The 14,322-nt window shown below is 35.8% G+C and overlaps 1 protein-coding gene across 13 annotated transcripts in view; it reads right to left on the reverse strand.

Moving 5' to 3' along the window:
• Positions 1–14,322, reverse strand: part of C2CD5 (C2 calcium dependent domain containing 5) — a 70,938-nt gene that overhangs the window by 16,830 nt on the left and 39,786 nt on the right. For 8 of the 13 annotated variants that reach the window (XM_049822406.1, XM_049822414.1, XM_049822411.1 and 5 more), the window contains 7 exons: positions 13,355–13,469; positions 10,702–10,797; positions 8,733–8,924; positions 5,676–5,862; positions 4,485–4,649; positions 4,010–4,150; positions 359–422 (listed from right to left, as the gene is read on the reverse strand). In XM_049822406.1, coding sequence (XP_049678363.1) covers positions 359–422; positions 4,010–4,150; positions 4,485–4,649; positions 5,676–5,862; positions 8,733–8,924; positions 10,702–10,797; positions 13,355–13,469 — 960 coding nt within the window. Of the gene's footprint in view, positions 1–358; positions 423–4,009; positions 4,151–4,484; positions 4,650–5,675; positions 5,863–8,732; positions 8,925–10,608; positions 10,798–13,354; positions 13,470–14,322 lie in introns of all 13 variants that reach the window. The other 5 variants (XM_049822404.1, XM_049822407.1, XM_049822417.1 and 2 more) reach the window with 2 other exon arrangements.

The following is a 14,322-nucleotide window of genomic DNA, read 5'->3' on the forward strand; positions in this document are numbered from 1 at the left end:
CATTGACCCTCAAACCTACAAATTAGCTATTCAGTCTAAAAATCTTCAGAAACTGGTACACTAGTAGAAAAGATCCAACATTTACACCCATATGAAGTTAACAACAAATGTGCAGCAACAGAACAAATCAGTGAACTACAAAATGCCACACAATATTTTGTTTATTTCAGTTTTCAATAAGCAACAATCCCCATAAAAGGTAAAAGGTTTAATGACTTGTTTTCCACAGGTGTATCTGAGAAGCTAAACACTTCAAGAATACTCTCCACCGTTACTCTTGAATTTTTACTTTTTTAAAATAAAACCAGTTCTATTTTGTCATTTTGCAGCCTACAGTATAAATTAGAAAAATATGTACCAGAAGGTGGTGGAACATCTGTCAGTAAAGAATGTACGTCTTCCATTGCATCAGTATCGTCAATCTGAAAAAAGAAATAATTGATAAAAATCATGTTGGTGTTCCAGTCAGAAGTCTCAGAAAGATGTAAAAACTTTGTCATTAAGAGATCTATATCTGGCAGCTAAGTTGAGATTTTAAAAAAGGATTCCATCAACCAGACCTCTCTCTAAATCTTAACTACCAGCCTATGGTATACTTAAGACTTGAAAAAGAGATCCCGTAACTAAATCGTATTAAAAATAAAGCAATGTGCACAGAACACAAAGAAACTGCAGTAAATAAAGACAAGAATGATAAAGAGAACTTTTAAACTAATTTAAAATGCTGAACAAGGTTCCACACAACAAATGACAACTTCTTCCAGCTAAGCACCTTTGAGTACTAGAGCTCTCATAAGGTCTGTATTATACTGATGTGACCATTCTCTGCCTATTGAAATGACACATAAAAATCTTTCCAGGACTTTAAAACCCTTACTTAGTATGAACAATAGAAAAATCAAAGAAGAAAAGGTAAATTTGGGGATTATTAGTTTTTCATATGCAAATAACCTCTACTCCATCCAATCTTTAAAGACTGAGACCGCATCTGCCCTGCTACCGTCTGTAAATATTTCTGTGTCATGTGCCTTTAGGTTCATCCTGCCTTATTGAGCTGCAACAGATCCAAGTTTACCTCTAACTTCCAACATTTTCTTAGCAAACATTCTGGAAATTGTTTCTATTTTAACTCCAGTATAGGAGGGGTTCCCTTGTCAGATGTTGCTTCTGCTTCTTCTCAGAGTAAGACGAGGAGTCTTTTTTTTTTTTCCCTCCCCAAAAATACAGACAGCCTTATCTCTCATAATTGCCTTCCCAGCATCTCTTAGCATTTCCTCATCACAGTGAATTTTTTACCACTTTTTGTTACAGTGAACAATGACTTTACTCTTGAAAGAGTCAGGAGCTCCTGGAATATTGTCTCTGATACCCAATTTCTTAACAAAAACATTAGCAAGTGTGTCCTGGTTTCAGCTGGGATAGAGCTAACTGTCTTCGTAGCAGCTGGTACAGTGCTATGTTTTGAGTTCAGTATGAGAAGAATGTTGATAACACACTGATGTTTTCAGTTGTTGCTAAGTAGTGTTTAGTCTCAAGACAAGGATTTTTCAGCTGCTCATGCCCAGCCAGTGAGAAAGCTGAAGGGGCACAAGAAGTTGTCACAGGACACAGCCAGGGCAGCTGACCCAAACTGGCCAACAGGGTATTCCATACCATGGGATGTCACATGTAGTGTAGGAACTGGGGCGGTGGGGGGGGGGTGGGGGGTGGGGGGTGTGGGGAGATCGCCGCTTGGGGGATTAACTGGGCATCAATCGGTGGGTGGTGAGCAATTGCATGGTGCATCATTTGTATATTCCAATCCTTTTATCATTACTGTTGTCACTTTATTAGTGTTATCATCATTATTAGTGTCTTCTTTTTATATTCTATTAAACCATTACTATCTGAACCCACAAGTTTTACTTCTTTTCCCGATTTTCTCCCCCATCCCAATGAGGGGGGGTGTGTGTGTGTGTGTGAGAGTGAGCAGCTGCGTGGTGCCTAGTTGCTGACCGGGTTTAAACCATGACAAAGTGGTTCCACAGATGAAAGGTCCTTTTTTCCTATAAATGAAGACTGAACTACCAAAACACAGGGATGCGTATTCTAGGACCAACACATTCACATAATGTAAACCAGTAATGATGGTTCAGATTTTTCCATGCCAACTTTAGCACCATTTGTAATGTACTCTATAGTACCCTATAGCATACTTAAATTTTTCTCTTCTATATGGAGGTCTCCTCCTATCCCCCCCCAAATTCCATATACCACAGTTAATAAGTAAGGCAGAAGGAAGAAGTCTCCAAAACTGTAAAAAGAAGAGTTGAACTCCACTTGCGGTATATAATGCAGTCCTTAGCCAGCTGATCTTTGCTTAAAATCTATCAAGCTTCTTTATGAGGCAACTGGACAGAAGTAGTATGTCAAGCTTTTATTCTTGCTCTCTCTCTTCTATTTGACAGCCTTTATAAGTGAAAAGGAGGCTGGGCATATGTTTTTCTAGTATTTTTCCATAACCAGTCCAAAGGGTGTCTTGCAGTATAACAGTTTGAGTTGTTTTGTTTGTTTGGGTTTTTTGGTGTTGGTTTGTTTGTTTTTTTTTAATGCCCTACACAATCCTGTATTTTTTTTACAAAGGCATTTGACCCTTTCTGCATTTATCGAAGTATTTTCTGATTGGCTCATCCATTTCAATACAGTGCCTCAGAGAGCATCTATCATGACTTTTGTTTTGAGGATACAATTCCACTCCTGTCAGTCTACACAGATGATGATATTAAAACAAAAACCTGCTAAGATCAGCTGCAAAAAATACTTGATGAAACCTGTCTTCATTTCTTTTTAATGTGAGAGATAACTAGCATCAAAGTTACTTTTAGGGCCTTCCCAATTTACTTACTTTGATCCTAGTATACCTGTAATGGACTGGAGAGCAAAAATTTACTCAAAGAGTAGAAGCACCAACCAATCTCAATTTATTATACCAACCTCTCCCAACCTGTTATTTTTTCACTCTCCTTTCTTACCTCTGTTTTCAAGTGAACTGCTGTTACAGCATGTTCTCATTCTCCCTATCTACAACCTTTCTTCCAGATTATTTTCTATGAAGGTAGTGTTTTATGAAGATTAACATAAAGTCTTGAATGTACCTTAGGCTGCAATTACAGGCTGTAATTTAATTAAATTGTTTTCTTTTTCTTAGTCTAAGACAGGTATGTGTAATACCTGTATCTACATGATGATGATCAGAACTCTAGCCTTCTTTAATACTTGGCTCCTTTCCTTTAAAACTGTACAATGTTAAAATCATGTCTGTGAATTTTAGTGAATAGAGAGGTAAAAGAAATCTATGTTCTCTGTCTATAGGCGGCATTCTTGTTTCTAGTTGTAGCTGTAGAAAGAATTGGAAGGTATTCTCTGAAGTTGTAAATTCTTGAACTCTGAAAAGCATCAGCTGAAATTCAGAAAAGGAAGTTGTCTTCTATGTGCTTTCTTGACACATGCATTTTTTTGAATGCTTTGAATACTAGCAGTTCTGGAAACTAGTAATTCTGAATATCCAACTGTAACAAAAAGAGCTTTGAAACAGGAAGAATATACAAGCTTTTTCTTTGCTAAATATAAAGTGTGACAACACAGAACCTCAATGTTTATAAAAATACATCTAAGTTTTGGATCACTCATGACTGCTGCCTGAAGTAGGCAGAAGGGCATTTCTTTACAGCTCTTAGTTATTACTCTGGATATTGCTACATGTTCATGAATAGCTGGGCAATCTTTTTTTTCAGATATTGGCATAATAGGCATATTCTAGCTATGCTTTAATAGAAATAGAACAGCAAAATAGAGTAAGAAAGAGAGACAATGGAAAAATCCAATACTTAACATTTCCTACTGATATAAAATGGAAAAATTTAAACACAATTTAATAACTGTCTTTAGAGATGAGTGAGAAAACTTTTCTCAGTTTTTTTATACATATTTCAGGAAAAGCATGAAAACGAGTACTGAAAACATTTATCACCTCCAAGACAAAAGCATCCTTCTTCCCATGTGAAAGGTCTAGCTCTGTAACTTCATCAGAGCTTTCTGATTGAGATCTTAATAACCTGGAACGTTGTCTTGGCTCTGGAATGGGAGACCCAATGATTTCTTCAGGTAGCTCCTAAAAATGACATAAAAATTAACAATTGTTCTATGTAGCTTAGAAATAATTTCAATTATAAGCAATTTGTTAACAGTTCTGAGAATCAAAACAGTCTGAAAATAATTTTACTGAGAAATAAATCTAAATAAGTACAAACTGATTGGGATATGTGGCTTAAGAGATCTGAAAATTCCAGTAGGTTCCCAAAATATAGCGAGAAGAATCTATGTATCTATTAAAAAAACAACTTATGTTCTGAATGATTCAGTCATTAAGAATACATGGATATACATGGTGTGTATCTGTTTGACTCAGAACGCTTTATTTTAAAGAATATAAAAGCTTTACTTACTGGAGGATTAATCTCATAAAGTTCCTTGTTTTTTGCTATCGTATCATTTATTTTCTTTTGCATGTGAGATATGTGCTGCTCATAGGTGCCATCATTTGGAGTCTTCCCAGCAATCTGAATACCACCAGGTGTTGGCAAAGCTGCTAGATACACACCTGTTGCAGACTTAAAGAGTCATTAAGAAAAATGACAATTACATAAGCATGTACTTCCAATATTTTCATATAAAATGTTCCATAATGCTTATGCTATAATGGACAGCATTATGATGTGCACATTACAGCATGATCTCTTCCCATAATAAATGGGTATCTCTCTCCTGTTCACTTATGAAAAAAGCACCATTCTTTAATAAACTCTCTCCTTCTCATGGGTCTTTTCCATGGTGGAGCTCTTAACTTACCTAAAAGTTCCAAACAAAGTATGAATTAAAACCTCTGTCCTAGTATATTTTGTATAGGCAAATAATGGTTGCAAAGATTTAAAACCTGGCCAAACCATTTACAGTATCACTGAAGTTGTGACAATCCCATTTCTATTTACAGAAAACAGATCATCAGTTCAGACAAAAGAACATGTAAGCCAGTCAATATTACCCAAGCATCCTCTCAAGCTGATGCAAGAACAAGCAGCATACTTCCAACTACTCTAACCCCACGTGACAGAATGAGATTAGAAAATACTGTTAATGAACGTTTCTTTACTATCTCTAAGAAACTTCCAATCTATCATTTATTTCTTAAGTGCCATCAAAGAAGAGGCAACAAACCTCTTGTTGGTAGCTAACCAAAAGATTTATTGAGATAGTTGATTGACCTTATTAGTCATGGAACTGCAATGTAACTGAGGAACAGGGATCTCTGACAGGAGCTTTAAAGAACACAATCATTTTTCTGTAATTTATGCCATTAAACCATTTAAAATTTCTTTTCCTCTCATCCCCTTTCTAATAATCTTGTCCTCTAACAGAGTTTCAAGAAATTCGAATCTTCTTTTTCTGGTGCTGAAAGACAGTCTGTCCTGATTTGTCAACAATTAGACACCTCATTCCTTTACATCACTTCATTTATTCTTAAAATGACATTTTAAAATTTCTAGTTGCTCTGAATTCCACAACACTTGTATGTCTTTGTGTCCTGAAAAAATACTGTTAAGAAAGCAAAAGAATCCCAAGATTAAAACTGTACTTACTGCCAATCCCATTAGCATATTTTCACCCACAGTGATCTGAATTCTCAGCCCAAACAGAGCATTCATTCCTCTCAGCTTAAGTTTATTCATCAGTTGGGTGTGCACTTCATATTCCATAAATGGCAAGAGATTACTGATAGATGTTGCATTTGCTTCAGCTTGAGCTTTCTTCTTTAGTCGGCATAACCTAACAACACAAAACAGTACATGACATCAGCAGATAAAACAGTTTTAATGGACTGTTGAAATCTGAAAGCAATCAAAGGCTATTTTGATTTTTTTTCCCCTCATTGTATAACCTAATACAATCAGTTTCTTTTTAACTTATTTTAGAACCCTGTAAAATATTAAAGTCTCATCAGGAAGATCAAGGCAGACCGAGACACTGAGTCTCAGTAAGTAACATTTTATTTTCATTTTTAATAGGAATCTGTGTATTTATATTAAAAATAAAAATAGGTAACATAAAAAGTAAATTTATAAAACAGAACAATACATAACCTTCAGCAACATTCAAAAATATTCCCTATCAAAGCAGAATACAAAAATTCCAAATATTGTATCTTTGTAAAGCACTGAATGAAGTCATGGCTCCTTTCTTAAAACATGCTTAAGGACTTATCAGAAACAACTTGCATCACACAGGCTCTCTGTCATAATAGTCTGATAGCACCTAATAACTATGCAAGGTAAAGAAGTTTTCTACAGATTTCAGATAACCATCTACTAGCTATTTGGCTAAATATATTAACACTCCTATCAAATAGCAGCAACTTAAAAATTTGCCCTGCTCACTTTTGTCAAAGCAAATCCTGAAGACAAACACAACTTTTTTGCTATTGCAAGTTGTCTGGTATTTGTTAAACATCTCCCCCACCCCCAATAGATTATTTCAAGGGACAGTTACTGGCAGCCCTCTTCAATTAAGCCTCAGAACTAACGAGGTGAATTCTTCTAGATTGCTGCAACTGTAAAATAAATGTCAGTTCTTTAAAAGAACTCCTTGAGACTGCCTTATCTGAAAATTTGTGTTTTCAGCTTTTCTTCTAGTAAGACCTCAAATGCAAACAGCTATTTCTGTTGCTGCAAACCTCTTAAACACTTCAGGTACAACCATAGGAAATTACATCTACTGGTAGAACTTCTAAAATTCCTATTAATACAGTTATCCAAGGCACACTTAAGAATAAACAAAAAAATGAGTGCCCTCACAGCTCAACCAATTAACCAGGCTAAAAATACCTATTTTAAAAGAATAGAAGAAAGAACATAGAAATTCCATCTCTGACTATATTATGTTAGTCATATTCCACGCTTTGGGTTTAGTCCCATAAGCTGAAATTCAAACCCCACACTACTGTCATGACTGCTTACTTTCAGTGACAAATTTTTGTTCAAAAAAAGCACAAGCGTATGTTTTAATGATAGGAACAGACAATACTTTCTTCTAAAGACCACATTTATTACATCATACGGGAAACATAGTAATTTACCCAATCATATCAAGTTCACCTCAAAATCTTTCTAACTATAGCTTCAGGTCTTTTTCTTTCTTCTTTTTTGGGGGGTGAGAGTGCTTGAGGAATCACTCTGGAGAAAACGGGACACCTGCAAGTGTGCAGAGACAGATCGGGGACCACCGTGTGACACTAAAAGTCAATTTCCACAATGGCGCTAAAAACAGAGCTTAGTAATATGGAAAATACTAAAGGAGGAGCACAGAACACATCTCCACAGTAGCTCAAGTAACTCTGGTGTAGCAGAAGTCAGAGAATGATAATCATAGTATCATAAAAAGAACTCAGGTAAGAAAGGTCTTCAGGTGGTCTCCAGTCCAACCTCCTGTACAGACAAAGCAAGGTCAACTCTAAGCTCAGAGCAGGATACTCAGAGCTTTATCCAGTCAGGTCTGGAAAATTCCCCGAAGATGGAGACTGCACAACCTCCTAGACAATCTGCTCCACTGCCTGACTGTCCTCACTGGTAAGTAGTTTTTCCTTACATCCACACTGAATCTCTCTTGCTTCAACTCAGGCCTATTGTGTGTCACTCTCCCACTGTGCAGCACTGTGAAGACCCTGGCTACATATGCTCCATAACCTCCTTATAGGTACTGGCAGGTTGCTATCAGGTCCCCCTGAATCCTTCCTCTCTCCAGATCGAACAAGTCCAGCACCCGCAGCTCCTCTTAAGGGCAGGTGCTCCTTACTCCCTTGGTGGCCCTCCACTGAACTTGCTCTAGTTTTCTGGTGTCCGTCTTACTCTCAGAGAAGAACAGAACTGGAGGGGTATCATATTGTCTGGTCCCACTCATTGTGGTGTAACTGGCAAACTTGAAAAGAATGCAGACCATCATTCCCTCCATGTCATCAAGATATTCAATAGGACAGATCCCACTGCAGACTGTATTATACTTGTGACAGCCATCCAGGTAGGTTACAAACCATAAACCACTACCCTCTCAGCCCTACCATCCAACCAGGTATTTATCCATGTAGTTAGCCACCCATACAAACTGTACATAGCTAAGCCTTCCTTCTTTCCCACTGTAAACCACCTTATTCCCTTTTCCAAATTCAAATTCAAAGACCACAGCATAAACTGGACACAATTCTACAGAGATAATGTTCAGTTACAGACATCAGCACAGAATTAACACAACTGACTTAAACAGTTCATTGAGTTTCCAGTGCAATAGCTGTACCTGACCACGTCAGCAGTCCCAAACAGTAAGTTAAAACATGAAAACTCTTACATCCAGGCAGACAAAATACAGCAATTCCCACATGCATTAAAAAAAAAAAAAAAAAAAAAAAAAAAGCAGAACATTTACCAAATGCCCATCAACATGGTTAAGTTACCAGATGTCCATCAACAGACATGACACATAACAGAGGGGGAAGAGAAGGCTGTCATCCTCCTGTACCCTAATACACTGTCATTAACTCCTAGCAATTCACCATAAAAATTTAAGTTTTGATGACATACTGGATTTTAGCAACAGGAATTCTTTCAAAGATCTCCAAAACTTTACTAAGAAAACATTTTGATAGATACCTGGCTTGAATAAGACATCCCTTCCCAATAACTATTGCCTCTACAGGAAGATCAATTGTGGTGAAAAGGACATCAGGAACTTTTTGCTTCCTGCAGTTGTAACAGTAAGTGAGGTGAGCAGGGAATGGCATGTTCAATTCATCATATGGTATATGGCAAAATCCACAACCTGGTGGTGAAGCTTCTTCGATCCTAAAAATACATTATGGAGAATATACTTAAAACATCTGCATCTTATTAACAATGATCAATACACGCACATGTGTATAAACACCTACAGATAGCTACTTAAATCATACACTGCAGCTATACTCTGCTTCATTATACCAATGAGACAAGTATTGCATTTTATTAATCAGAAGAATAAAATTAGCCTGCACACTACTAGCTAAAACGCTATAAATAAAACTTGCATTGAAACTTGTTATGCAGGGATCAAGAAAAAGTACATACAATGACCAACAATTTATATAAACCTAAAACATTACTGAGCTGGCTTTAGGTACTATGATTTCTAAATGCAGTCCATGGTACAACAGTTGTACAGAGAATTTGCTGTACCAAATACAATGAAAAGCCTCTTTTACATGGGTTGTGTCCAAAAACCTACACAAACCTAATGAGCAGAACATGAACAACAAGCCAACCATCCTACTGAGAAGCAGCACAATATATATAAACATTGTAAGAAGAATAGCAAGATTATTTCCTAAGATAAGGTATTACGTAAAACTTGTTATTCACTTAGAACACTTAGTCCCATTCCCCCATAAGAAATACCCAGGAATAACCACTGTAAAAATATGAACAGGGAAATCACAGGCTAACTGCATCACTGCAAATTTATTCTGTTTCACATAAACAATTCTTCCCAGTGAATTTTGAAGAGATGCCTAAGCAAATCTGACAGATTTAGAACATTAGTTATCATAGATTTTGGCAAATGTATTGTCTCAAATTAGGCTTTGTCCGTTTAGTTGTTTTACCTTCCTTTGGCATTTCCCATCTATGCCAAGACTCTTAGTAGCACCGAAATACATATTTTGATAAAAATGCAATTTTCTTCATATTATGAATATGACATTTCTTTCTCTCCATCATATAGTGAATACGGAAACAAATATTTTTGTTCTGGCTACAGTTTTCAAAAGTCTATCTACACAAGAAGATAATGGCCTCCTGCTAACAAAGTAAAAGAATAATAAATAATACTATGATGCCAGGGTTATTATGGAAAAAGTAAAGCAAGTGCTAAGGTGTAATAAATAGCCTTACTCACTACTACAATAACCCCCTGAAATATTTGATGACTATCCTGACAAACACATAATAAATTACCAATACGCATTAGTTAATCTAATTATCTTTTCCTAAAAAGAACTGTTTGTCAACACTCATTCTTCAGATTTTATTTGCAAGAGCAAAAACAAAAGGAAACTTCATGTTTTTCCTTCTGTTTCATGATTTTGTTCATAAACTTCAACTAAAACATACATCTTTTGTAAAAATCTGGCACTATCTTTGTTTTACAACCAAGCTATTTTATCTCCCATACAGCTCTTAAATAGTATATAGAGAGCATATATACACATATTACAACCACAGCAGTTTTTGGCTTACGTAATTTATCACACATCTGTCATTTTTTATAGTGTGATACAAAGTTGAGAAAGATACCTGAAGAGCAGCAAAGGAAAAAAGAACTGAGTTATGATCTGTGGTTAGTAGTCAAATGTGTTACCTTATTCAGACTGTTAGAAATAAAAACAGAATATCTAATTTGGTGCAGAGTTCCATTACTTCTGTTGTTGTTGTTGTTAGTGAAAAGCAGTAAAGTGGTTGGTCCCGCATCCTGCACTGTAACACTGTAACCTACCCTAATAGAGAAGAACTATCTTGGCTCTGAGGAAAAAAATCAACCTCTCCCTTCTCTGACCCTATGGAAAAGAAGCCAGGCTGCCATGACAACCTTTGTTCCAAACAGCCTTCCATGGTGCCATCCTGAAGAAACCTAGGGTTCAGTACAGCTGCTGTGCCAGACGCGGACAAAATACAGACCTCTTCACTATAAGAGAAAAGAATTACAACAAAGTGAATTCCTACTACTTAGTGCTACTTTTGCTTAAAACTATTAGATTAAAAGGCTGGTACAAAAGTCTCAATGAATTCAATGTAACTACTAATTTTGTGCATTTGTACAATTTTATCCGTTAAATCTCACAAACAATCCTCTTCTGATATTTAAACCATTGTATAAGTAAGAGATGCAGAAGGATTGAACAGAAAGACTAAAGAGCTATGCCCTATGTTATAAATAATAAGCTGTAACATCACAAAGGCTAAACAGGTTTAAGTATGGTTTTCAATACTATGGTTAATAATGCAAAGAAATCCAGCCAACCAACAAAAACAAACAAACATTTTAAAAAAAACCACAAACAAACCAAGGCATAATTGTTTACCAAAGTAAAATGGAAGTTGAGAGCCTCATCATCTTATAAACATTCACTCTCAAAATGAAGTTACAACACAACACTGACAAGGGTGCTTCTTGGAGGATAAAAAGTAGCAAAACAGTAATAATTTGACTATGAACAACTACAAATAATAGTACATATAGCATGTAAAGTAACTGACCATATTCATGATTTAGCAGTTAAAGCTCTCAGAAATGCAAATTATGATCACAGAGCTTTTAATATTTCTGAAATTGTTAAATAAGAAACAAATCTCTTGACATCCAGTACTTAAAATACTATACTGGAAAAAATACAGAGAAAAGCTTTCCCACATTTTCTAGAATGATACATATGCCCATATGCCTTTTTCATTTGTTGTTTCTCTTTCCAGAATAATTTTTCATATCTAACATGTCTGGCAGACCAGTACTTACAGACAGAGCCTTGCCCTTTAAGCATGGAATGAAGCTGAACTGGCAAGTAAGCATGGGAAATCTAAATTCTATCAATGATCAAATACTACCACATTAAATTCTTTAAGAAAAATGAAAGTGTGACATAACCCAGTAACTGACTGCCTATCTATACTCTTGTATATTCTTTCCCCATAGTTAAAGTAGAAAAAAAAAGAATACAAAATATTAATGCTTCTTAAAAGGAGACCGACAGCTGAAGGAATAAATCTTCCATTTTTAGTGCAAGTTCGTCCCTCAGCAATGGAAACTTGCACATTGCAATTCTGAAGTAAATATGGTCTCTAATACACCAAGCAAGACAGGACATAACCAGACAAGACAGCATAAGGAATACAAACCATGCCCTGTCTGTAAAGTTAGTTCTCCCGTTTTTCTACTCTACTAGCACAAGCACCTGACTTCCAAGAATTGTTTTCAAGTTTTGTGAAAGATCAATATATTTGGTGGTGGTGTTTTTTACCTGCAGTGAAGCAATAAATGTGAAGGAGCAACAGATGTCATGCAATCAATGCTGTGGCTTTCAGACTGATCATTTCTGATTATCTTACTACTTTACCAACAGATGGTGTGCACTTATGAAAGCACTGTATAACTCTGTATTTCTTTCTTCAACTTATCAATTGCAAAGTAAAAGGAAAGTTCTGTTTCCAACTTCTCTCTTTAACAAAGCAAAGCTTTAGCACTTTTTCTTTAAAGTATTTAGGCAAAACCAGCTTGACAGAAAATAAATTCAGATGTCCGAGTTTGCTTCAGTTACTTTCCTAAAACATTTCAAAACAACTAGTGAGCCAGAGTACTTTTCTGTTTGATACCAGTCAGACACACTTGGCCCCAGGAGGAGCTCTTCCTAGATGCCCTTCTGGAGCTAGAAAAAGAGATACAACCTTTCCTGGGCCAGAGAGAAGGATGAGTAATTAGATGAATCCCAAACCATTTCTCCCAATCTCCAAGCCTCTCACAAAGTTTGTTATTAAGCCACCAAAATACACAAGATTGGAATTTTCTTAGCCAAATGGAATACAGTAAGACACTGGAGTTTTGACCTGAATAGGATGCAGGGCTGGGAAATTCAACCTCACAAAGACTACTGCAGAGCTGTGGTTTACCATGTTAAACACTACTGAAAGATAAAAATAATGACATGCGTTTTCCAGAAAGAAATACAGAATTTTTACACCTAAAGTATTCTAGATCTATCAGCAGCATATTCTCCTTTAACTCACAGTTAATTCATTCCTAGTAAAGAACTTGTGCCTTGAGTTTGAAGTTTACTGTTTAAGTACTGGTCTGCCAGTTGTTACCCAATAATGAAACTGCAGTACACATACTTCTATGAACAGTCTTAACTATTTAGGTAGATTAGGTTTAGAAAATTCAGAGATAAAATAATATTGTTACTACAAAAGGAAATATGTAGGTTTAAATTTTTTTTGTTAAATAAAAAGTGTAATGTTCATTAGAAAAAAAAAAATCTTAAAACCCAAACCAAAACATACTATTAAAAAAACCAAACCAAAATAAAACACACAAGACTGAAATCTCAGAAAGTTACTTTAACAAACTCTCCTAAGTAGATATACTAGACAGTACCAACAGCTGTGTTGAAACAGTTCATCATTTTTAATCCACTGAAGATGAAATAAATATTCTGTGGCATTTTGAAAATTAAATCATCATCATGATTTACCAAATGCTAGTTGATTCACTGTAGCCCACTACAGCATGACAACCCAATGCCTTGGCATGGGATTTTATTTCTTGTCTGATTTCTGCCCACCATGCATCTCGTGTCTCTGGTTCATCTGAAAGACAAAGTATAAATCAGTTCACTACTCTGCACTATGTCAACATAAAGCTTCATGCAATTAATCTGCGAAGTTGAATTTTTCATATTCAAGTGTTTTGCTGTATCTGGACACTTTTTATTTCCTAGCTATCACACTTCAAGCAAACACTAACAGGGCTTTTTCATTAATTTTCTTGTTTATCACCCATGTGAACAGGTTCTGACAAATTACTGCATTCTTGTTGTTATCCATATGACAGATAACACCAAAATACTGTAGATACTGTTCCAATCTCTACCCACTTGAAGACCATACTGTCAGTTTCCAACAACATGAGAACAACATGTAACTTGCAACAAAGCATCACAAATACTCTGTAATATTGAAAAGCTTGTAGTAATGAAACAGTATTTGTAGTAATAAAGTAACATTTTTACTTCAGTATACACTGGCCATCTTTGAAATAACCTCAACAGTTTTTCCTACTGCAAGCGGTTCTCTCTGTTAACCAGATTTTTAAAATATTTGCTCAAGAGCGTATCACTAGCCAAACCCACCACTCTGTGGTCCTTATTTCAGACTTCTAACTTTGAGAACCCATAGGTATTTGAAACTACTTCTACATTAACAACATTAAGAAGTACAAGATATATGCTGGCTATGTATTTGTCAATGCTCTTCTGCTTCAGTATCCTCACAACCACACCTTTCTTCTCCACCCTCTCCCTCCAATAGATTGTAATTACCTTTACTGTCTTTCAGATTCTATGTTGAAACATATCCTACCTGTTTTTCTTGAATACTACATTAAAACTGAAAAAAAGAGTGCTACTAGAATACATTTATGCAATCCATTTATTTTAACTGT

This window comes from Accipiter gentilis, chromosome 18 (assembly GCF_929443795.1).
Source record: "Accipiter gentilis chromosome 18, bAccGen1.1, whole genome shotgun sequence".
Classification (NCBI taxonomy): domain Eukaryota; kingdom Metazoa; phylum Chordata; class Aves; order Accipitriformes; family Accipitridae; genus Astur; species Astur gentilis.